Source organism: Centruroides sculpturatus, unplaced genomic scaffold (genome assembly GCF_000671375.1).
Source record: "Centruroides sculpturatus isolate CEXI.00-Female unplaced genomic scaffold, Cexi_2.0 scaffold1380, whole genome shotgun sequence".
NCBI classification, from domain to species: domain Eukaryota; kingdom Metazoa; phylum Arthropoda; class Arachnida; order Scorpiones; family Buthidae; genus Centruroides; species Centruroides sculpturatus.
This window is the reverse complement of record NW_019385482.1, coordinates 178,237-202,521: the sequence shown is the minus strand read 5'-3', so window position 1 is coordinate 202,521 and position 24,285 is coordinate 178,237. Positions and strand designations below refer to the sequence as shown.

General features: G+C 29.9%; 1 protein-coding gene across 7 annotated transcripts in view; it reads right to left on the bottom strand.

Moving 5' to 3' along the window:
- Nucleotides 1-1,783: 1,783 nt before the first annotated feature.
- The window catches only part of LOC111639394, a 43,800-nt gene continuing 21,298 nt past the window's right edge, over nt 1,784-24,285 (bottom strand). For 5 of the 7 annotated variants that reach the window (XM_023385273.1, XM_023385271.1, XM_023385270.1 and 2 more), the window contains exons 3-4: nt 4,891-5,955; nt 1,784-2,866 (exon numbers count right to left, since the gene is read on the bottom strand). In XM_023385273.1, coding sequence (XP_023241041.1) covers nt 2,390-2,866; nt 4,891-5,955 — 1,542 coding nt within the window. In that variant the 3' untranslated portion in view covers nt 1,784-2,389. The remainder of the gene's footprint in view (nt 2,867-4,890; nt 5,956-24,285) is intronic. The other 2 variants (XM_023385275.1, XM_023385274.1) reach the window with 1 other exon arrangement.

The window sequence follows — 24,285 nt, the reverse complement described above, 5'->3', positions numbered from 1 at the left end:
TGTTGGAGGGCTTCCAACGGAGATCGGAATTTGACTCCTTAATAAATCTGCCAAGATTGTATAGAGTAACAATCTCAAGGTTGACCACAATCTCGGATGATGATTATTGTTTCTAATTTTATTATTGAGACGTGCAGACTAGAGAAAGGTTATAACAGTCCTTGATACGCTTAGTAAATATAGTCTGGAGGGAAAATTTTTTAGTAGAAATTTCAAAATTCAAAGCGATGAGCAACCTTGTAAATTTTTTGGTTTAATTCTTATTCCTCGCTAAATGAATAATATCGGGAACAAGGACAATATACCGGAACTGCAGGACATGGGATTTTTGTGCTTCGAGCTATCCAAAAACAGCTGGGAATATTTCCGAGAAACTTCAACCTATTGATTTTTCACAGGTGACCGGGTATTGTCATGCAAATCGAGAAGACGAGAGTCTGTTTACCAATATATATATATATTTCCTAAAATGTCTTTAAAATTTTGAAAGAAACATAAAAAAAAGTGACTTTAGAAGATAAATATACTTACAAAAAGATAATTCAAAGGCAATTATACCAACGACGTTTTGTATTCGATGTTAGATTTATTTACAACCTGAAAGGTCAAGAGGATTGACTCCTTAGTTGCGAGGAAGATTTTCCAGGAAAAACGGGTCCTCAATTTAAGATATAGCCTGTGGGATCACTGACTTCAGTTTTAAATATGAATACTTGTTCAAATATGAGGTATAGTGATTACTAGATGCGCTTTCATCATTAATGGGTACCTTGAATGAACTAAAAGGAAATCTTTTTGTTTTTTTTCTTTCTTCTTTCTTTTCCTTTCTGTCTTTTCCCAGCCTGTATCGCTTCGTGGGATACCGTAGAGAGGAAAAACATTCGAATTAATACTACAGTAAAACGTGATCAGCTGTGAACTACGTGAGGCTCAGTCACGAATTCAATTTGCAGTTGTGTTGGACTTACCAACTAGGCAAATCGAAGATTTAACTCGACTTTTAGAACTTCTTTATGCGCTTCTGGTATCAGTATAAACGATTTTTTAAATATATTTTTTTCGAAAATAACGTCACAATCTTTATGTAATTTAATTTTCTTAAAAAATTATTATTTATATACGCTATATTTATTATTTATATATATGTTATAGATTAAAGTAACGAGTTTAACACCAGCCTTGTTTTCAAGGATTATTCAGAAATAAGCATTATTATTAAATTATACAGAACAACAGGAAAACCAAGAAAAACTATGTATAAGAACTGTAACTACACCTCAGTACGTAAAGAATATGATCAAATTTCTGAATTTACAAGAAAATATTATACAGAACAGATAATATGGGAGAAGGAGTATATAGAAGATGCAAATTACCATAAAAACATTTTGTAAATGAAGGGTTAGACACTTCACTTACACAATACTTAAGATGTGCATCTAGAATGCCGTTTCTTAAAATACAATATTTATAAATAATAAAAGTACAAGTGATAATCTCATCAGACATCGCTATAAATGCATTCATTGTAAGTCAAGCGAGAAAAGTCAAAACTGGTAGTGAAACGTTTGTCCTTTCACTCGTCACGTCGGTCTCAATTCGACATCACGATAGGAGTCAAAATGTCACGAATCGAGATCTAAATAACCTAATCATACATATAACGTTGTCACACTATGATAAAAAGGCTGCGAATGAGGCAAACACTTCCTGCTCTAACTTGACACGTTAGCTATGGGTCAAGTATTACCAGTTTTACAACTCAAGAGAGAAAATGTTAGAAATGGGTTTCGGGGATAGCAAAAGTGTGAGTTAAAAAAAACATATATATATATACAAAGATTACTTGCATTAGTCATTGTAACTTGGCTTTGTTATACACCGCACAACGGGAACTATTCGGCTTTTAGTTTTTACACTTTAAGGATTTTGTTTTGGCGGTCAAGTAAAGGTACACGTGAATGAAACAAAGGAACAAAGGAGGAGCTGAAAGGCCAGCTGCTGCTAGGCCAAGTTATAGACAGGTGGTGGAGAGCAATAGGGAAGAAGAGTAAACATAGACGCTTCCATCAAATGACGCATGTAATGAAGAAGAACAATATGAAAAGCATGTTCTTGTATGACCGCCCACACTGAATCACCGCCCAACACAACATGGTTAATGTCAAGGTTTCTCCGATAGAGTGTTTTTTAAGCCACCGAATATCATTTATCTTTCGTTAAAAAAAATTAAAACTGCTGAAATAGCTCGAAAAATAACTAGTAAATCTCCTAACTTTACCAATTGCAATTTATTTTCTAAAATATTTACTTTTAACCTGTTTACACAGACCTCTCCTCCCCCCAAAAAAACTAAGTTGGCATCTACGTAAAAAACAGAAAAAGAATATTAAAACTTTCTCACCTTTCCAGACTTGCAAGTATGATAGAAGCTTAACTCTGGAATTATATCAGAAACTTCTTCCGGGATGCTCTCTCTGGACGGTGTGACATCACTGTCTACTTCCGTACACGTGCTGACGTCATCGTCTGATTTTTCATCGGAATCAGCAAAGCAATCTAAGAGTAGATTTGATTTTGGCTCCGGCGACGAGTCTGGTGATGACTCTTCATCTTCTCCCAATTTCGACCGATTTATATTGCCAATTTCAACATCAAACGAGTCTTCTTCTAAACAGTCGATAGGGAGAGTGAAGTGTTTTGATTTTTGATTATCATCACCCGAATTCGTTACTTCATCCATTTGATTTATCTCCTTATCTATTTTTGACTCCAATATTTGATTATAAGAATTCTCCCAGCTCTCATCGTTGTTCTTTACATCATCACAATCTTTATTATCTTCAGAACTTCTCACTAACTCACTCTAGAAGAGGGAGGAAAACAAAAAAAAAAAAAAAAAAAAGTTATCGTGGTTAAAATTAACTATAAAGTAACATTACGAAGTTAAAATGGTAGACGTAACGATCGTTAACTCTTTTATAGTTCCAACTTTGTGATACTTTCTTCCTTTCTACTTTTCGATTGTATACATTATCGAGTGATGGGCCCCCTTCCAAATGACAGGTAATATAACGATGGCGGAAATAATGGGTCACCTTTGCTTGTCTGTTTGCAATTAAGACGTAACGGAGTAAAGATTGTCACCGCTAGCAGGTGATAGGATGGAAGAAACAGGAAAAAAAATAAAGGAAAATGATCAAATGTAGAAATAAAAAAAAAAAAACAAGACACAAGTCTAAGTGTCACGATCCGGAACAGGTGTTTTGATTTTCTATTTTTCCTTTTTCAATCGTTGTTTTCTCGTTATTTTACACCTTTAAATCTCTTAATTATAACACGCGAAATATATATTTTTTTAAATCTAATATTTAAACATATTTTTTAAACATTTTATAAAATCAACGGAAGTGTTTCTTTACACACACAAACCAAAAAAAAAAAAATAAAACCTTTAATTACACAAACACGTTACATAAATGACTATTATGAATAAACAGAAATCTATTGTAATAAAAATTTCTCGACTCCACCCAATAAACATGATACTTCAGAATTCTTTTATGTTATTATTTTATATATAAGTTCTCTCTTACTGAATATTCAAGAATATGTTTTATACTCAAACAATACCTGTTGAATATTTAAGAAACTATTAAGATGCTCTTCAACACTTAAAAAATGTCAATAAGTAATACTTTTATAATACTTCTCATACTAAAGAAGAAAATATAATGTAATTATTCGGAACTACTCTCTTATGAATATTATATAAATATAGAAAAAGTCATTTTAACACCACAGAAATTAATATAAAACATTATAATAATAGGAAACTATCTCCATTACATATAACCCATTAGACTAATGAATCGTTTTTAATCATTTCCAATAAACCCCCAATTATTTTTGACCTCTATAAACATCGACCACTCTGAAGACCCCTAATTTAATATAGAATATCCTAGAACAAAAGTATCATTACAAAAGTAGAAGCGTTATATTCCTATGAAATCATATTATATTATTTAGCCTATATATTTATCTTGTATAGATTGCAAGCCACTTTTAAATATACCAGGAAATATAATAATAATAATAGAACGTTAATATTTTATATAATCACGATATAAATGTATTATATAAATTTTAAAATGATTCATATGAATGTATTGTGTTATAAAATCGTTAGTAACGCTAATAAATATGACATTAAATTAATTTATTATAAAATAAATCAATAAAATATGTCCACATTAAATATTATAGGATTTTTTTTTTCAAATATTTTCCAAATAATCATTCAGTAAAGAGGACCAGCAGGATCAAACAGGCTATCTTGGCTTATATAGGAACACAGAAGTAGTCTTTTAAATATTAAATTTAAAAAAACAATATATATGATTTTAGAAGAAAGAATAATTTAAATACATGATAGAAATTCTATATAACATTCATAAAATCCAATAAGAAAGAATTATCGTGAAATAATAATAAGAGAATTATAACTGTGACCCTATTCAAGCCAATGTGTCAAACCTGCTATTGGATATCTTGTTTATTTTATCCCAAGATCTATTGGGGTTGAGGGTTCTTTAACATAAAAAAAAAAGAACCCAACACGAATTGTGTAGGCGACAAGTTCAATTTTCACTTTCGATTATCCAATTGTTTGGATCGATATTTGTCTAAACGTCTTATTTAAATTTCAATTTAAATTAATATCCGATCAAAAGCGATTAAAATTTTCATCATAGACAATTAATTTCCAATAGAAATATTTAAATTAAAAACAGATGGAGACGTGACATAATTTATTTTTATTTAATTATAGAAAAATTAGTACAAATTAGCAAAACAAACTCTAATCAATACTACGATCGAACGTACCTGAATTTCAACTTGGTGTTCTGAATTTTTGCATGACGATAATGAAGATGTCGTAGAATTTGACGTCTCTTCTTCTGCTTCAACTCTGTTTTTTAATTCCACAATTCTTGTCAAATTGTGAACAGAATTATTCGAATTAGTACAGTTATTTGTTTGGTTAACCAATATTTCTTTCGACATATCACAGTCATCATTACTCCTAAGAGTTTCTGGAATTGATTCTATCTTTGGACGGTTCTCCTTTGTTGATATGTCTAAAGAGCACTTATCATTAGATGTATACAAAAAAGAATCGTCTAAGTGTACTTTTTTGTTAATTATTGCATCATTTTCAGTAGAAATGTTTTCGTTTGAAGATAAATCATCTTCCTCTTCATCCGTACCAATCTGGATACTGTCACATTTATAAGACCTGGAGCCAATTTCTGATTGTTCTGTAACTAAATTTTCTACTTTATCACTAAATTTCGTTATTTCTTGTCTTGCAGATTTATCTTCTTGAATCTGTGAAGCATTCTTATCTGGTTCCGACATATAATCATCTTGGACATCACTAACAGAATGATTGGACATTAATGTATTTAAATTAATTGATGATGGTGATTCGGATCGATCGTTACTCTTGCCATCATCTTCACAAGGAATGGATAAGAAAATGTCTTCTTCTAAATCATCAGAAGCGCAAGAATAATTATGGCATGACGTAGGCGAGTCACAGTAAAGTTTTTCAGGAAAAATACTTAAACTCTTATCGGATTCGTCATCGTCGGTGCTAAAGATCGAATCGATATCGAGTTTAGATTGATCATTAACTTTATGCTCAATCATTTTAGTCTGTTCTATACTTTTCGATGGTTCATCTAAGGTTGGAGATTCTTGAAGGCTCCCCGAAGAGTTACTTTTAGTGATTGACTTTTCGTCTACGTAAAGAACGATAGGAGCTTGGTTGTAAATCTCCTGTTCTGTTATCTTTACTGATTCCAACTCCCCTTCGATTTTAGGACATGTGCTTCGATCATCATGTATGAGTTCACCTTTAGAAGTCGGTTCCCTCTGCATTGTTCTCTGCAATAATAATAAAAAAAAAACATCTGTTAATTACTAGCAGATGTTCTTATTAACTGACAGTTAAAATACAAATGTTACATTTCTATGGAAAAATATATAATATTTTAAACTATAGAACAGTTACATAACTTAATTTATTCTTTATAAAACATTAATCTTTGTAAGATTCGTAAGAAATATGCAATTAATTATAACCTACAATGATTATTAATTGAAAAATGAATTTCGTAATCGGCCTAAATTTTCCAAACTGATCGAGTGTGTCCAGAAAACTTTAATAAAACCTACTTATTTAACGAGTTAACAAATTTTTAAATATATAAATTATTCAAGTAACAAATTATACGTTAAAAATCTTTAAAAAGAAAGAAAAAAATTCAGCAGAAATCTGAAACTTTCCTGTAAAGAATCAATTACGCATAACACAAGAAAGAATTAATGCACATCTAACGAGGATCATAATTAGATTTTCGTCTTAATGCGACTTTAATTGATCACCTCGTACTACTTACAGCCATTTAGAAACGTTTTAAGTAAAGTAAATATACGTCAACCAAGTGATTTTTCCTACTTACAAGAAGCAGCTCGGACTTGTTTTGTCAAGTAAGCATCTTTACAACATCTACGTCGAAGGATATGTCGAATTTGATGCCCATTCACGTGCAGGAATTACGAGACAGGACCCACATAGAGCTAGTCGAGGGGGTAAACAATGAACCGTCCCGTCTCCCTTGCTGATTAAGCACCGTCTTGCAACCTTGCACTGTGTGTGTGTGTTGTGTGTGTGATCTGAGATACGTGAGTGTAACAGAAAAACTAGGCCATGTTCCCTCTTCGTATCGGGTGCACGTAAGGCGATATCGCGTTTTTCCGGTGACGAGATGCGAGAATGGAAGGTGACGAAAACTCAAAGAAGAAAGAAAAAAAAAAAAAAAACACAGCAAATTACAAACCAGTACAGGCACACGACTTCTGAAAACCCTCATACACAATGATTTTGCAGATTCTTCGTCATTTTACGCTGATTCTGCAAACGTTACGTAGTATATATAATACACATAAAAAGTTAAATATATTATATATAAATATATATAGATTAAATATAAGCTAATTTTGATTTTAAAATCAATTGGAAAAATTCGAAAAAATAAAGTTTTGAACCAGGAAGAGAATATTTGGAATAATTTCTCGCATGCACAAACTCAGTACAGGAGTGAAGTATACAGTTTAACCGGTACAAAATTTTTGCTATATACGGTTGTGCAATCAATCGAATAGAGAGGTAACTTAAAAATAGTAATATGAACAAATAATGGTAAGCCAATATATTATAGTTTTTTTTTACATTCCGTTTTTCCTTGCGGATTGTTCGACATTTCCGGAATTCCGACCGAGAAAGTGAGCGTAAAAATACTATAAATTTAATAATTATAAAAAATAAAATTTATATATTTAATTCGATATTATTTTTTAAATATTTTAATTAACGTAGTTGTATTTTAGCATTAATCATTATACATTTTGTATACTCATTATAACGTTTGCTGTTTTACTTAATATTATGCTTTCTGTACAATTTTTACGCAATTTAATCATTATAAATATAGAAATTATTCTATTTATTTTACCCGTTATTAAATTGGTAAATTCATATATTTTTACGTAAGATTTTCCTTGCTTTATTATGAATTCATAAGGCATTGCAGAATATATTGTTTCACGCACACCATGAACTTACATGTTATACTTTTCCTGCTCAAACTTACAACCTACTTATGCTCAATTATGTAAGTTAACAATTACTTCACATTCTTACCATGTAAAATAATATCTTACTCAGCGGGCTCCGTGTGTAATTCGATAACTTACGATTTTATTTGTACCCATTTTTTTAATGTTAATACGGTACTTTGCCTGCTCACTAACTTAAATCCGAGTGAGCACGCAGGATACGATACTGGTTTGCTGTATAAGCTAGCAAACTAGGGCATTAATTCTACACAATGAACATGAAAAATTAATACCTTACTGTACTGTACATATATATTGTGAAGGTTGCATTCCAAGTTGCACGGTTATATATTTAGTTTAACGGCTTTAATGCCTCACTTTGCATGCTAAACATACGCTTAATGTTCATGCAACAATGCATTGCTTTGTTTTCTAAATAAATCATAATGTTAAATTGTACATTTACAGGTATTAATTAATATTTTTTCTACGTGTTTACGATATAAATTTTAATATATTAATATTTTTTTTTAATGTAATTTAATACCCATCTTTGTTCATTATATCATTTAACACTACTTTGCATGATCTTATGCTCGCAGATTTGTATGTAAAAACCCAATTAAAATATTAATTTTGATAATTTTTTCGATTTATTTTTATAATTAGTTTATTTATTTCGATTTTTATCAATCATTATCATATTTAAATGCCATAATTTTCCTACTCGTTAGAAAAAGGTTAAATATGTCTTTCCATTCTTTGTTTGTAGAAACTGTTTCTTTGTCTCGAAGCCTTACTTTTTACTTTAATTATAGAACTGTTCACGACACGGAACATTAAACCAAACTAATTACGTAATGTACGAGTTAATCAATCAGGTTTACAAGAGCAATCCTTCTTTAAAAAAAATAAAAGAAAAAGATAATTAACGTGTTCGAAGATAAACTATAACCAGATTAACTGCTTTTTACAATTGTTAGGTTTTCTAAATCATTCGTTCATACCATCGATTTTAATAAACGTGACACTATATATTTTACACTCGTGACGTCTTTTAACACTTGTATAACCTCACTACTCTTACGTCAAACACTACGAAGCGTGTTTAAAAACGTGAATTTACATATTGTTAATGCGTAATTTACGAGAAAAACTTAAAAAATATATATATATTTTTAAAGTTCTGTAGTGTAGAAAACATGCAAAAAAAATGACAAATATATATATATATATATTTCCTGCTAAATGGCTTCTCTTGTGTCTCTCAGTCACGCTTCGTGTAATCCTTACCCGCGTGACTTTAACTTACTCTCCCGTGTAAAGATCGTGACTTGAAAAGATGACTCATGCCCGATAAAAATAGGTCTGTAACCATCATGCGAAAGGGAACCTTCCAAATTTTATTTTTTTATTTTCCTCCAAGATCACCCAGGAAGGTAGACTACCAGAAAATGAAGACTGTGTGTGTGTGTGTGTGTGACAGTAAGCATTTTTGATAATGTCCACCATAATTTTCTACTAGTCAATTATTGTTTCGTAAAGGAGTAATTATAAAGTTAGAAACTTTATAATGATAAAGACTTTATATTTAATTATTAGATCGTAATTCTTGATTATGAGATTAAAGTTAAAATTCTTGCCTCGAATCATAAATTCGAATTTACAACTCATAATTATATTAAAACTGCATTGAGTTGTGCTTAAAATAATCTGTTTTTTTTTCCAGAAATGTTGTAAAATGTATCAAATTTTAGAGATTTATAAGAGAAATTCCGTAAAAAAGAATTTATTATAAGAAGAGAAAGTTTAGAAGTGTATAATAATTTTAAGATATTAAACACACAAATTAGCCTATATATTAATTAAATTTTAAATGATTGTATTTATTTAAAAAAATATACTCTCTGGCAATTCTTTTATAAAAAAATCTCAGAAAATAGAAGATTTTTTCACAAAAAAATCCATTACTAATACACAAAATGGAACCGATATCGCATCACACGTTTCTCTTTCAATCTTAATGATATTTTGATGAGTTTTCTATATATATTTTTTAAAATTTTCTCACTCTAAACGAATAAAAATATTCATTTTTTTATAATACAATGTTTAAAATTTTAATATTTATAATAACATTTTATTTATTTATTTATTTAATCGTGTTCTCTGCAACTCATTTAGAATTCATAACCATAAACAACAAAGAACTTTCAAGATCATGAAATGTCATAGAAGAAACGAGTATAAAATGTAATTATATATATATATATATAAAGAGATTAATATAATAAATTTTAGAGTAATAAATTGCATTATCACGAAATTATCTGTAAAGAGTGTTACTCTGTTATTATCATTAGGATATTTTATTAAGGAAAATTAACCTGAATATATGATAGATAACAAGACTTTTCCTTAAAGCTTTCTCACTTTTTATTGTTGTTATTGTTTTATTTCTTTTTTAAATTAATAAAAAATTTCGTTCTTGAAATGTTTAATCTGAAAACACTTCAGATTTCAGGCACTACTTTAAAGTTTCTGAAAAATTTTTCAGTAGAGATTATCATCAAGTTTATTGTTACAAAAGTTTATTACTTTTTTTTTTTGAAAAATCTCTTGAAATTTTTAATATTTTTTCTGTAAAATAATCTTCTTCAGAGGTAAAAAAAACAGTTTCGTATCTTCAGTATATTGATTTTCCTTCATAATTTTCTGAGAAAAGAAAAAGGAAAGCAATACGTAACTGGGATAACATTGGAAACTGTATTGGGAATTCGGAGTAACTGGAAAAACGATATGAAATTATGTGAATATCTACGAGATAATTTATGAAATTTCTATAAAATTTGTATTTACAATAAGAGTAAGATCAGTAAAAGCAATTTGAATCAATCTTAAAATGATTTATAATGATGCTTCGATGATGAAACCATCCACGATGATAATTATATGTATTATAATGGAACGTTTGTTAAACATTAAAAATTGCTAAAGTTTATTAAAGTGTTTATCATCATTATATTATCTATACCAACACTTTTATAATGTTGCAAGCATGAAAATGCTCATCTTAACGTATAGATATGCTTAAGACATTTAAACATTACGAAGATTTTCGAAGTTGAAAACGTAAAAATTACAAAAATAACAGAAAAATTGTTCAATTTATAATAAAGGAAACCATCCTTATTACCTAAGTTTCTTCTTTTACTTAATAGTGAAACCACAACACTCTCAATTCCTTCTCGACAATATACAATATGCTATTAAGATTTAAATTTGATATAAAATTAGGGCATATATATACAAATCTATAAAAAGTATTTTTATTATTATAAAGCAGATTTTTCCTTTAATTTCTCACTATAAATGCTTTACGTATAAGCCTAAACTCTCTTATCAAAGGGAAAATCTGTTGCTAAATTTCTAAGTTCTATAGATTTCTACATTGTTACAGTTACGAAATATGAAAGAAAAACGTATTTTTATAATGTCGACAAATTTAGAAAATGTAAATTTAAATGGGAAATTGATGAAGAAATATTTTACTGTATTTTTTATATATATATATATGTAGGAAGATTGCATGGATCAAAGAGGAAGAATCCCTTATTTGCATGAGGAGATTTTATGTGGATACAACTGGAATTTCTTTCATATGCAAATTACATTTGTCGGTATACTATCGAAAATTTTGTAAACGGTAATGACAAATTAGCAGGGGGAAAAAGCCACTATCTACACATTTAACTGATGTAAATGAATCGCCGTTCGATGCAAGTAAATTGATGTAAATTACAGTAAATCCTATTTTTCTCTATTGGACTATCGCTAGAATAAATTAACAATCTTCTATATATTTTTTAAATCCTATAAATACTAAAATTGCTTTATTTTTTTTTACAAAATATTTAGCTTTTCCTTTCTTAAAAAAAATCGATATTAAATGAATAAATTACAGTCGAACCTCCAATGACGGCCACCTGTAACAGCGGCCATTTTTTTTACGTTTCCGTCAGTGGCCGTTGTTTAGAGATATAAATATAAATTAAATTTAAAGAATTAATTTAAATTTCATTTGATTTTAATATCAGTTTACACCTTTCTAATTGATATTGCTTACAATTATAGGATTAGTAATAAGTTTCTGGAGCATGTTTCACATGGCTTAAAGTTCAATTCGTTGTATCGTTTAATTAGAGTTTTTATATGTTTAATTTAATTATAATTTAAAAACAAGCTGTAATTCTAAAATTTTACAGAATTAACAATGAATAAGAGGAATTTTCTTCTTATTCATTGTTAATTCTGAGAGAAAAAGAAGAAAAAAAGAGGAAAAAGAAACCTTTAAAAATTGTATATATATAATAGAAAAAGCCATAAAAATCATTTAAAATCGATCAAATAAAGCAATAAATTTTATAAATTGAGTAAAAAAAATTTTTTTATAGGAAACAATAAATGTTTCTTAGCAACTTTTTGATAAGAAAGACAAATAATAGTGCTTATATAACTAAATAAATGAAATAAAGTAGTGTCTTATCGACTTATAGTTCCACCGGTTTACTCCACTACCCTTTTCTGAAATGCCCATGGCTAAGCCATAGAAATTTATTGTACAGAAGCTATTGTGGCCATCGAAGCCAATGCAAGGCTTTCAGAAGACAAACACAGAAAATATAGATGTTAACATTAAGCTTATCCATAGAGGACGATTCTGCAATGTCGAGTGCTTTACTTATATAGTATGAGCTGTCAGCAATGTTATAATGTATTAAACATTATAAAACTTTCTATAAATAAATTATATTTGTATAAAAGTATAAATCAGATATAATAAACAAATTAATTCTTTTAATTATAATAAATATATCAAGGTGTAAAATAAGATACAGATGTAACTGTATAACTAAATCATATATCAAAAATAAATTATTATTATTATTATTATTATTATTACTAATTGTATGCGATGTAAACTAATATTACATCCAATAATTTAATTTTAAAGTATTTTATTTACTGTAAATACCGGTTTATATAAATTACAGTGTTTACAAATTGATTAGACTTATAACCAGTAAATATTTTCATATTTTATAAAGTTTAAACTCGATAAAATGAGCACATTAGCGGAATTTTATTGAGAAAAATCTTTAATATCTTTTGGTAACACCCGAAACTAAAACTTTGGAATATGAGTTTACAGATTGAGGACTCTTGCATCTCAATTGTATTGTGAACCATCTGATGAAGCTGTCAAGAAGTTAGACGATTGAAGAAATGAATTCTACTACAGAATGCAACATCAATCAACTTGGCAGTATAGTAAAGTATCCCTTTAACACTTTGGTAGATTACAAAACAGATATTCAATCCCCAACTGAATTTGTTACATTTTACAAGGTTCATTTAAAATGCATGAATTAAATACGCGCTTTATTTATATTTAAGAGAGAGAGGGGAAAAGGGAAAAAAAATTCGTTTTTGTCTCCTATACCCTTTACCGACCTCCTCTTTGTCCTTCTCCAAGAAAGATGAACTCTTCCATTAATTGTATAATAATATTCCACACACGAATTTCAAAGGTTTCGCCGCATTGTTAACGAATGGCTTAAGTAAATTGAAGCAGCGCTTACTAATTAAAGTAAGGGGTAAATTATAGTAATTTTACGAATAATGTGAATAGTTTGAAGTAAGGTTGTGTGTATAGTGTCAACAAGAGCAGGAAGGGGGAGCCACCGGTGTCGCACCACTCCCAGATCCGTGTGGCTTGCCGGGTCAACGAACCGCCAGCAAAGATGGAGGAGGGTAATGGTCTGGCACTCCTCAAGGTCTATGGGAAAGTCGCACTTGTCTCCATCTCTTGGCCATACGATTCCTTAGAGAGAGGAGCATTTTATTTATACTTCAATAGATTCTACATTGCGCAGCCTTCGAATATAAATCGTTCGTTTCCTGGATCTTCTCTTAAAACACCACCGCACGTCTGAATGCATTTAAATCTATTAATTCCAAGGTTAGGCTTTCGTACCTCTGACAAAACAATGATACAGATTGCAACTCGACACCCTATTTACTAAAATTAGGCCAAACTTCTTTAAAGGGGTGGAGTCGAGTTGTCAACAGCGGATCACACAGTCAGAGCAGATAGTCGCGTACACACGTTCACGTCAATGAAAGTGGAACTGGCACATCACATATAACAATTGTGGGTCTGCCGATCTTGTTTCTCTTACTGTCTACCCATTTGAGGGTGGAGTAGTCACGTGATTAGGATTGTTTTCGATGACATTTACTTTCCTGACCATGAATTACAGTTAAACCCACCCGAATAATAACTATAATTTAATATGCTTTTATTGAAGTAATGTCGGTAATAAATAAAAGAATGAGAGTCGTTGATAAGGTAATTATACTATCGTAATGTTTTAAATGGGGAATTTTTCAAATCCGCATTAATTAGCTTTGCCAAAGATGAATTGTCCTTCAGATTATCTCGTGTGAGAATTTCAATTTATATTCTAAATGCTTCTCGGTTAACGAGGTATGGCCCAAACGTGATAAAATTCATCGCAGTGAATTGATAACCTAGAAAAACAAACGTTTCGGATAATTCCCAAAGCTAACAATAGTGTTCCTGTATAGTAATTATAGAAGAAAATACAGAAAAAACAGCGTTTCAACATCTGAAGATAAACCTGTGATTCTATTTCTCAGCACCTATCTACTTGGTATTCCAGATAAAGAAAATAATAATCATATAGTAGTGGTAAAATATCCGGTTTACCTTCGAAAGCAGGAAGGAAGCTCATAGATCCACTTCGGCATAAAATACGATGATTTTTAAGTCTCGAGTGTCTTTACTCAATACATTATTATAGGTTTATAACTATAAACAGTGTGAATTACATATTGTATATGATAATCTATGGCGATACCCGATACATATTAAGTATCCTTAGTACGAGGTGTGACTGAAACAATGAAGAGGAACAAGCACGACACGAGTTGACACTAACTTCGGTGTATGCTTTGTGTTCTACGAGAGTTCAGATGTGTTTATTTAGTCGATGTGTCGTGAAAGGTGATGTTGAGAAAATGGGAGAGGTTAGAGGGCCTTCAACACGGTTCACTGCCCCTCGTAGAACATAGATTCGGAGCGACACGATAGGAAACTGGTCTTTCTACCCTTTGCAATGGTTAATTTAGTTTGAAAGAAATCGCATTAAAGCCAGCCGACTCCTTATCTAAGGGGTGCCTCTATAACGGTTTGGTTAATGCTTAAGAGCTAAGCTTTCGCCCGAATAGATAATGTAAGCTGTGATAAAATTAACGAGAATGACCTTTTCTCACATTTTGTGCCACTTCGTGTTGCTAATAAACCTTTTTCTAGGTTTTAATATCGCGTTAGATGCGAGTATGAAGTCTGAGAAAGTCGGTAAAGTTGCATTTAGGATGCTACATGACTTACAAATTAACCTCGAACACCTTTTAACGGTCCCGGCCGAAGGATATTTTAAACTTGTAAAACGGACATTTGTATAAATTCAGGAAATATCACCCAAAAGTCATAATTGAATTTTCTTGTTTGCAGTAAGAAAAAAAAAAGATGAAATCCGCCGAATTATATATAATTCCACGCTTCCTATCTGTATTCACTTAGATAAAATGTCCTATTAAGCAAGTGCATTCAGTTATTTTTTCCTCTAATATTTCAACATTTAGATAATGTCTGTTGTTTCATCCAAATCTACTTGATGGATGTTCTTGATGATGTAGTAGACTTGGCCAATTGCTTTTTAATCTAAATCTTATCTCCATAGAATATAAATACATTTTTAGTCTTTGAAAACAAACATAAACCTATATTTTAGTATATAATCCGCTTAAACGTAGCCATTTTTTGCACTCGATTATCAATTTAGCAAAAAGTAAGATATAGATTTTCAACAAAGCCATACTTTGTTGACTTAAAAATCATTCATTTGAAATCCTTTAATATAGAACTTTATCAGATATCGATAGAAGAGTATACATTCCATTCACGTAGTGTGCAATAACTGACCTAGTGTGAAGAAAAAAATAGGTTCACACCCAGCTTTTAAGGTCACGATTCACTTCAATGCTTTTAATGTAATTCTTCAGATAATATTAAAAGCAACGTGCTTAGAATAATTTACACTCGATGATTGTTCATTAACAAACTACACTATTAAGTTATTTAATGTAGAAAAGGTGTAAATTCTCATCTGTAGAGTCCCACTTTAGGGAAAGCATACACTTACAACATTATAGTACCTGTAGCTGTTCCCTCCTCATTAAGACCTCTTGGTATATAAGCAAATAGGTTTTTAGAACTTGCTAATGATGACATTCTTCATTAATTAGGAATTAGCTTTAAGTTCAACATTTCTTCTCCTCGTTTCCCCCAAATGTGCTATAAATCACCCCCGAATACACAATGGATCCACCTTGCCTTCAGGTAGCTGCAGCAACGACCCTTAATCAACCAGCCCAGTCGTAGAGCGATAAGAATAACAATGGAATAAGTAAACTATAAAAGATTAGAAGTCAAACTTATGGGTTAACGTAATACATACGTGCCGCAGGACGAACAATAAAATCCAGAACAGAAGAGCTTCAACCATATTGCAACAGTACAGAAGAGCGATCTGGAATAATGGCACTCGTGTGTCACGAACAGATGTTCAGCCGATTATACACTATAAAGCCTTTGAAGCGTATATTTGTCAGATGAATTGGACAGTTTCGTCCGTACAAATAAAGATATCAAAACGTATTCACGTGTATATATAACTCTAAAGATGATATACAACCGAGAAGCTAGCCGTTTAATTAATAAATGTTGTGACATTGCACACTTGGTATGTAACGGTGGCATGTTGTATCACCCCAAGTGGTATCTCTCAGACATTATCGACTGATACAAGACACGCAAGGAAGATGAAGATGCTGATAATTTTTATAGATGTTCACACAGGAAAGAACCTTTTTTACTTTCTCAAATCTAGTTCGCACTATCTAATCATAGTTAATTAACAAGACGTTCTAGACACGAAAACAAGCGGTATGATAATTAAACCCTTTTGATAAATTACATTAGTTAGCATGGATTAGTTCCGTTCTGATTAAGAAATATTTTGCATAAATTTATTTTAAATCGATGAAGGTTCCTTTGCTGATTTTTTTAATTCTTTTTTCTTTATTGTAATGGGACGAGTTTAAATTTAGTTAATGCTTGACATGAAGGAAGTTCTTTAAAATATCCTGTGATGATTTATGAGGAGAGATTATAGATAAGAAGAATTTGTAAAGCAATATCCAAAAATAATATGCAAAATATGTCATTTTTATGTTTAAATTATTATTATAATAATGTAAAATATATGAAGTTCGGATATTTTCGGTGCAATTAATATTTTAAATCTGTCTACAAAACTGAATTTTATATTAAATTTATTGTTATATCTGATAAATTACTTAACTTAATACATGTAATATAAATATATACATACGCAAGTACGCCATCTTATAATGTTATTAAGCATATAAACCAAGAGATGAATTGTCTGCATCCTCGTTGCATGAAATTCTGTGTACATATTGTATAATATATATGTTTAGAGCTTATATTTATCGAGGAGGGTCATTTTTTATAGCTTTTTTTTTGTATGTTGACATGGTTATGTGTCATCTAGAACATCTCGAATCCTTCTTTGTAACATTGATGCAACGTCAGTACAAGTTATAGAAATCAATCCTATTTATAAATAATTATCCGGATGGTTTGTCGAGCCTACGCTTATAGTCAATTATATAAAATGACAAAAGGAATTTCTCATAAATTTCTTGTATTTAAGTAAAATTTAGACGTTTTCGTAATGTTTAACTAGAGATTTACGTGCTATGAACAATGGAGGTTATATGATTAATCGATGATTATCGGATCCATATCAAAGCAAATTAGATAAGCAATTAATGTCATATATTTTGGCTGTTTTTATATACGTAATTGTTATATTGAACTAATAAACTAAAGCAGAATGGGAGGATACAGGTCATAGTTACCTGCTTGTTAACATTATAATTTATGGCTCTTCTATTAAATTTTGATTAATGAATAAAATAATAGTTATAAGCAATGTATTGATGATTTTTAAAATAATTTCGTACATCAGGAAAAATTAATTTTTACGTAAAAGAGCTGTCGATTTTGCTGGAAAGCAGATTCGTCTGCAGGAAAAGTCACCCTGTAGGGGTTATCGAATTTTTAAGCTATTTTTAAAGATACTCGAATGACGTTCTTAAGCTGCAGATTTTTTTTAGAACGTTAATGAAGGTCGGCATAACGACACACCCTACAGAACTATAGCATTTTATGGTAATTTCCATTATTTACTCCAGACTGATTTACGATAGAGTAAAGGAACGTTACCTTGGCAACGGTATCATGTACAAAGTGGAAACGATGGGTCGATGGCGGTTGCACAGCAACCTACTAACCCCTAATACAGCACACAACTGGCACTGACACTAAAGTAATTCGGATAGAGTAGAAACTTTAACGTAAAAATTGAGTTTGTATCGGCTAGAGAATTCTCTAAGATTTATTTTCACCAGAAACTAGATAAAAAAACACGTTGGGTGAACTTATCGACACGTGACAGGATTTATTTCTTCCATACTTTACTCCTTTATATCACAGAAAATTCAGAATTAAAAGAAAAATGAAAATAAAACTTCAAGTATAAGAAAAAATAACATTCTTTTTGCTATATTAAGTGTAGAATTCGAGACAAAGATCTAACTAGCAAACACCGAGAATATTGTTTTATTGCTGCTTAACAAGCAATTACCTGTCAAGTAGGGATTTGAGGAAGATATCCTCTCCTTAATTCAATCTAAAACTACCCAGTTTACTCGTTATATATCCTGTCAAGACGATTTAAGTAGAGTGTATATCTAGAAAGCGGGACAAGACTAAAAGCTCTAAGCGAATTACAACGAGCAAAGAAAGGTCTCACCTTTTGGTTGGTCACATGTCCGTACATCATCTTGATAAAGGCATGCCACATAAAAGTAAACATAGCTAAAAAGAATCGTATGATATCTGATGTCACTACCATGCTTGCAGTAAGGTTCAGATGGTCAGAAAGCGTTGCTTGTCTTCCTCCACCTTCTCTGTCTGTATTGATTTTTTGTAGTGGTACAAGTCGGCAGTTCTAACCAATATGGCCGTCGTCTAGAGGTCCAAGGCCCTTCTACTCAGACAGAATGGCATATTTTCGTAAATTCAAGCTCGTCACGTCTGGCATTTCCTTTTTTACAATCGAAAGACGAACAAATGTCGTAATTCAAACAGGGGGGATTTTTATTTATTATCTTAAAATTCTGTTCTTGTGATTTATGTTAAATTACTCCACTCGTCTATATTATGAATGAGTATTGTTTAATGGTGTCTACAGAAGGGAATTTCTTTCTTTCTTTCTTTTTTTTCTTGTTTTCTTTAAGAAATATCCATTTATAACGTGTCAATAATGACAATTAAAAGAAATTTGATAGAAAATACTACGTATGTTATACATAATGCTTAATAAACATTATTCCTGGAGACAGAATACAAGTTTTAATCCATAAATCGAATTTTTGCGATATTTTTAGCGCAACTTATGATCGATAAAATAATATTCTAAAGAAATATTCAACGAAATTTAATAATATTTTTTTTTTTTAATTTTTATACAAAAAAAATTAATTTAATAAACTTAAAAGTGCATTGAGCCATTCTTTAATTGCAAAGATACGTTGAAATGAATAAATAATATAATAATAATCTGTTAATAATTTTTAAATTTATCATTTATTCATCTTCTTTCATCTGTAAAAGTAAAATCAATTAAAGATTCTGTGAAATTTCGAGATAAAAATGCCAGGTATGTATCGATCGAGACTTGAAAAATTGTCTTTTTTTATGAGTTAAAACATTAAAGTATAACTAAAATATATTATTAATATTAATTAAATAAATAATAGATTTTAAAAGATTACTTTTTGTATAATTTATAATGTGTTGTATAGATTAAACACACTCACATATAACACTGATAAGCTCTGATCCATCCATATGAGATCGATGCATCAGAGCTTATCAGTATAGACCTATATATATATATATTTTTTTAAATTTTCTTCAAAAATATTCTAAATATATAAAATCTTTTAGAATTTAATAGAAAAAAAAAAATTTGCCATCTCACAAGGATGCTTCAGAGCTTATAAATTGTATATATAAATGTTTCAATACATACTTTATAAATCATACAAAAAGCAATTTCTAGTTTAAAATGTTATAAAATAAGAAACTTGAAATCAATATATACAATATAAATTTTCAATTTCTTTACTTTATGACATTTTAAACCAAGCTAAAAAGACACACATCACCATTCTAACCTAAGTGACGATGCTTCTAACTTACTGTTTATACGAAAAGAATATTTAAATATTTATTAATATAATTTTTAATATTTCAATATAATCTGTCTGTCTGTCTGTTCTGTATTCACTTATCACCAAATTTTTTATGATTAGGACCGTTTGGAATACATAAGCTACCATAAAAACTCGATACTCCCTCCCCTGATTTCCATTAATGTTACTACAGTTTCCATTAACGTTATTAATATCAACGACAGCTTAATAAGTAGACATATCGAATTCGAGTTATAATGTATCATAAATTTTCCTGTTGAATTCTTACCCCTTATAGACTCGTCATTATTAAAAACATATACAAAGTTTGTAGTCCAGCTAAAAACAAATAAAATTTTTATCAATATAATTATATCAACGATCGAAAAATATCTATAAATATTACATTTAAAATATATTTTTCCCAATATAAATAGTACGCGATAGCACTATCTATCGAGGTCAGATCATAGGCCTACTATACAGAATGCAACATCAATCAACTTGGCAGTATAGTAAAGTATCCCTTTAACACTTTGGTAGATTACAAAACAGATATTCAATCCCCAACTGAATTTGTTACATTTTACAAGGNTATATTTTACTTTTTTTTTTTCTAAAATTTTAAGCCAAAAACAAAGGAAAGTTTGTTGTAAACGAACGTCACCCATACTGTCAATAAACATGAAATTTTTTCTGTAACATGAAAAGTGATTGATCGATTTAAAAAAATATTGTGACAGAAGTAAGAGGAGAAAAAGAACTTCCTCGATCGAGTTACAGAATGACAAAAAGTAAAAAGAAAATAATTTAAAAAAAAGGATATTTTTAATTAATATGTAGCGCTGTTTATTAATCAAATCGGGAATGACCGGTCATGTGAGATGTCAGAATTTTTTTTTCCAACTATCAATTATCGTATCAATATATTAAAGAAAGTTGAGAATGAAGGTGAATGGCATTCAGATTATCATCGAAAGGAAGTTGATAAAACAATTGATTTCATCTTATATCTTGTTTTACAATCGTGGAAATGATATTTAATTGAATATGGTCTTGCATGTTTAATCTTTACTTACAAAATAAGTTCTCATTAAAATATAAATAAAGATTTTTCTAAATTCTCTAAGCATTAGAGAGCTTTTTAAAGATTTTTAACTTTTTTTTTTAATTTTTTAAATTAACATTCAGATAAAATATGTACAGATTTCAATGTTAAATTCTAAGGAACACCAAGATGAATTGGAATTTTGTTTCTCCAGTTTTAGACTTTAATGGATTTTCATTAAGTTTTTTTTTTTTTTTGCTGTTATATAAAATAAAAAATACATAATTTGCAAAATTTAAATTGTTTATGAGTACTTTAATAAAAAATTTATCGTAATATTAAAAGAGAATTTAATTAATTATGTAAACGTAACGTTTTCAAACGTAATTTCATAAGACGATAACAACTACAGTGACAAGCTGAAAACAATGCCTCAAGCAGACTGTCGAAGCTTACTGTTATCTCTATACATTATAAATGTTGTGAATAATTTATAACCGTTTTGTCTGTATAACCTAAACGACAGACACATAATTGTTCAATCAAACTTTGATCTGAAGAATGTCTCTCCTAATGCTTACTACAGAACTGTTAAAAATAAATAAGCCTTATATTTATTGAACGAGAAACCTCCACCCTTAGACATATCTACAGAAAGTTATCAGTTTGAAAATTTCGATTGATGTATAATTATCCCACAAAGATATAAACAAAGTTTTCTAGTACAAAAACAAACAAAAAAAAAAAACATAAATAACTTCATTCTATAGTTAATCATTGGAGAATAAATAGCAACTCCACCAAGATTTATCTTAACGAGTAAACCTAAAAATATAGAAGAAAACACATATGAAATCATTAATCTATATATTATTAACGTATACATAACAATCAGAAAGACATTTCAACTCAAATGAACTTTCACAGAAAAGAAAAGAATATAGAGGGATAAAAAAAATGATTATTTATAGAGTTTACAACTACAAACTCACGAAGTTAAAGATGTACAAAGATAATTTTCTACAATGGAGTGTGGTTATTAAGTAGGCGTATTGTTGACCCAATACAACGTTTTATCAATCATTAAAACCGTTGATCTAATGCTTTCTCGGATATAAGTTTTCCTGACAATTTCTTGCCTATTCTGTCATCTATACTTCCTCGAACACCCCTATCTACTCCCTTATCTTGTAGGAAAACAATAAGATCGATTCGCCTATCCTCCGGCTGCCACGTTAACCTATCTTTTGTATACGTGAATGTAGCTTCGTAATTTCCTTTCCACCATACTATTTTCCTAGTAAAATAAATAATTTAATAAATATATACTACGCGTGTTATATTAACTTTAGCACGCTATTAACCTATTAAAATTCCACAATTGGAAATTAGAAAATTGTACGTTTACTTCTTAACGTTTCCAATTTCTCGTGTACAGTAAATTTTTTTTTTCCTGATTTTTCTTGCCATTTTATTTACGAGTTTCCTTTGTCCGTCTCCTCTCTAATTGGATGACTTTACGAGATTTATGGCTCCCATGCGAATCGGCAAACCTCTTCCAATTTTAGATCGAATCTATCATTCATAAGGCATAATGTCCCCATATATATACATGATTAAAATCAAGTTTAACTCGGTGCAAAGTGGCGAAACGAACGTCGAAAAGCGATTAACACCATTTATAACATTCGAATTACACGTTGGTGGACGAATAAATTTTACTCTAGTAAAATAAATCTTCTAATATAGTAATAAATTTGCATTTTATGTTTATGTTTATCATAAAAAGTATTTAAAAAAAGAAAAAGAAAAAACAAGCGCTATTCAATCTTCGGTATCTATGTGTTTCGCGGATCATTTGCATTTTCTTGCTTACCGACCCTCTTTAAATTATCAGGGAAATGAGATTTAAAGTTCAACCTCTATAACCGACATTAAAGAAACATGAAAGAAAATAGCATCATTTTTCAAACGGTCACCTTTCTTCTACGAGAATAAATCAAAAATTCCATTCAATTTTACAAATCCATATTGCTTTAGCCATTATATTTTCTTCTTCTTTTTTTTAATGCTAGTTTTATGGCTGCCCGACTACAAAATCAATCATTTAACATCCGACACCCATTCTAATTTATGTAAACGTGCCATTTCTTTCATATTTTTCTAAGCTCAAAGAACAAAGATTATAGAAAATACAAGATAATAAATTCCTAATATCGTTTCTGTTCAAAAAAATTTCCAATTTAAATAAATAATAATTCTAGAACGTTAAATTAAATACATTAATTCGTAGTCTAGACGAATAAACACGTTAATTTTGCCTTAAATTTTCTAGGAATTAATAAAAATTAGAAGCCACGTTAGCCCTTATATTCATATATTTTTTTTTAAATTTAATTTTTATATTGTCATTGCTTATAAACTGGTTCTGATGATCAAAGCAGTTTTACAATTCTAGGCTATAAGTTTGTTTAATAGTTTAATACCCCTCGGTGATTCACAATGTTACAATTAGGACAAACAAATAATAATAAAAAATAAATAAATAGGAACCTTTAACAGAACAAAGATTCGATATTAAAGAAGATCGATAATATAACGCGATAGAATAACACAAAATTTCGACTTTAACCAGTAATTTTTGGCAAAATAACGTTATTTTTTTCCACACAAGATGGAGAATTTACATTAGAATCCGTTTTCCAAAAATTATTTGCAGGAAAAAAATAATAAGAGGATAAAAATGGAGACGTTCTACTCCTTAAAAAGAATTTTTTTCTGTGTATAAACAAAGGCAACATCTGTGTATTGGTAGACAAATATAGTGGATTTGACTCTTAAGTAAACTGTAAAATTTTCCCCTAAGTCTTGTATATTTGACAAGGAAATGGCCCTGTTAATACTTCTGGGACACACAAGACTTCAAACAGATGCCAAGCCCCCTCTTACACACATCCAACTTGACCCAGACTATCTTTAAAGTAGTAAGAGACTCAAACACGAGCTGAATTTTAGTTAAAGAAAAAACCCACACTGGCATTGGTACAACG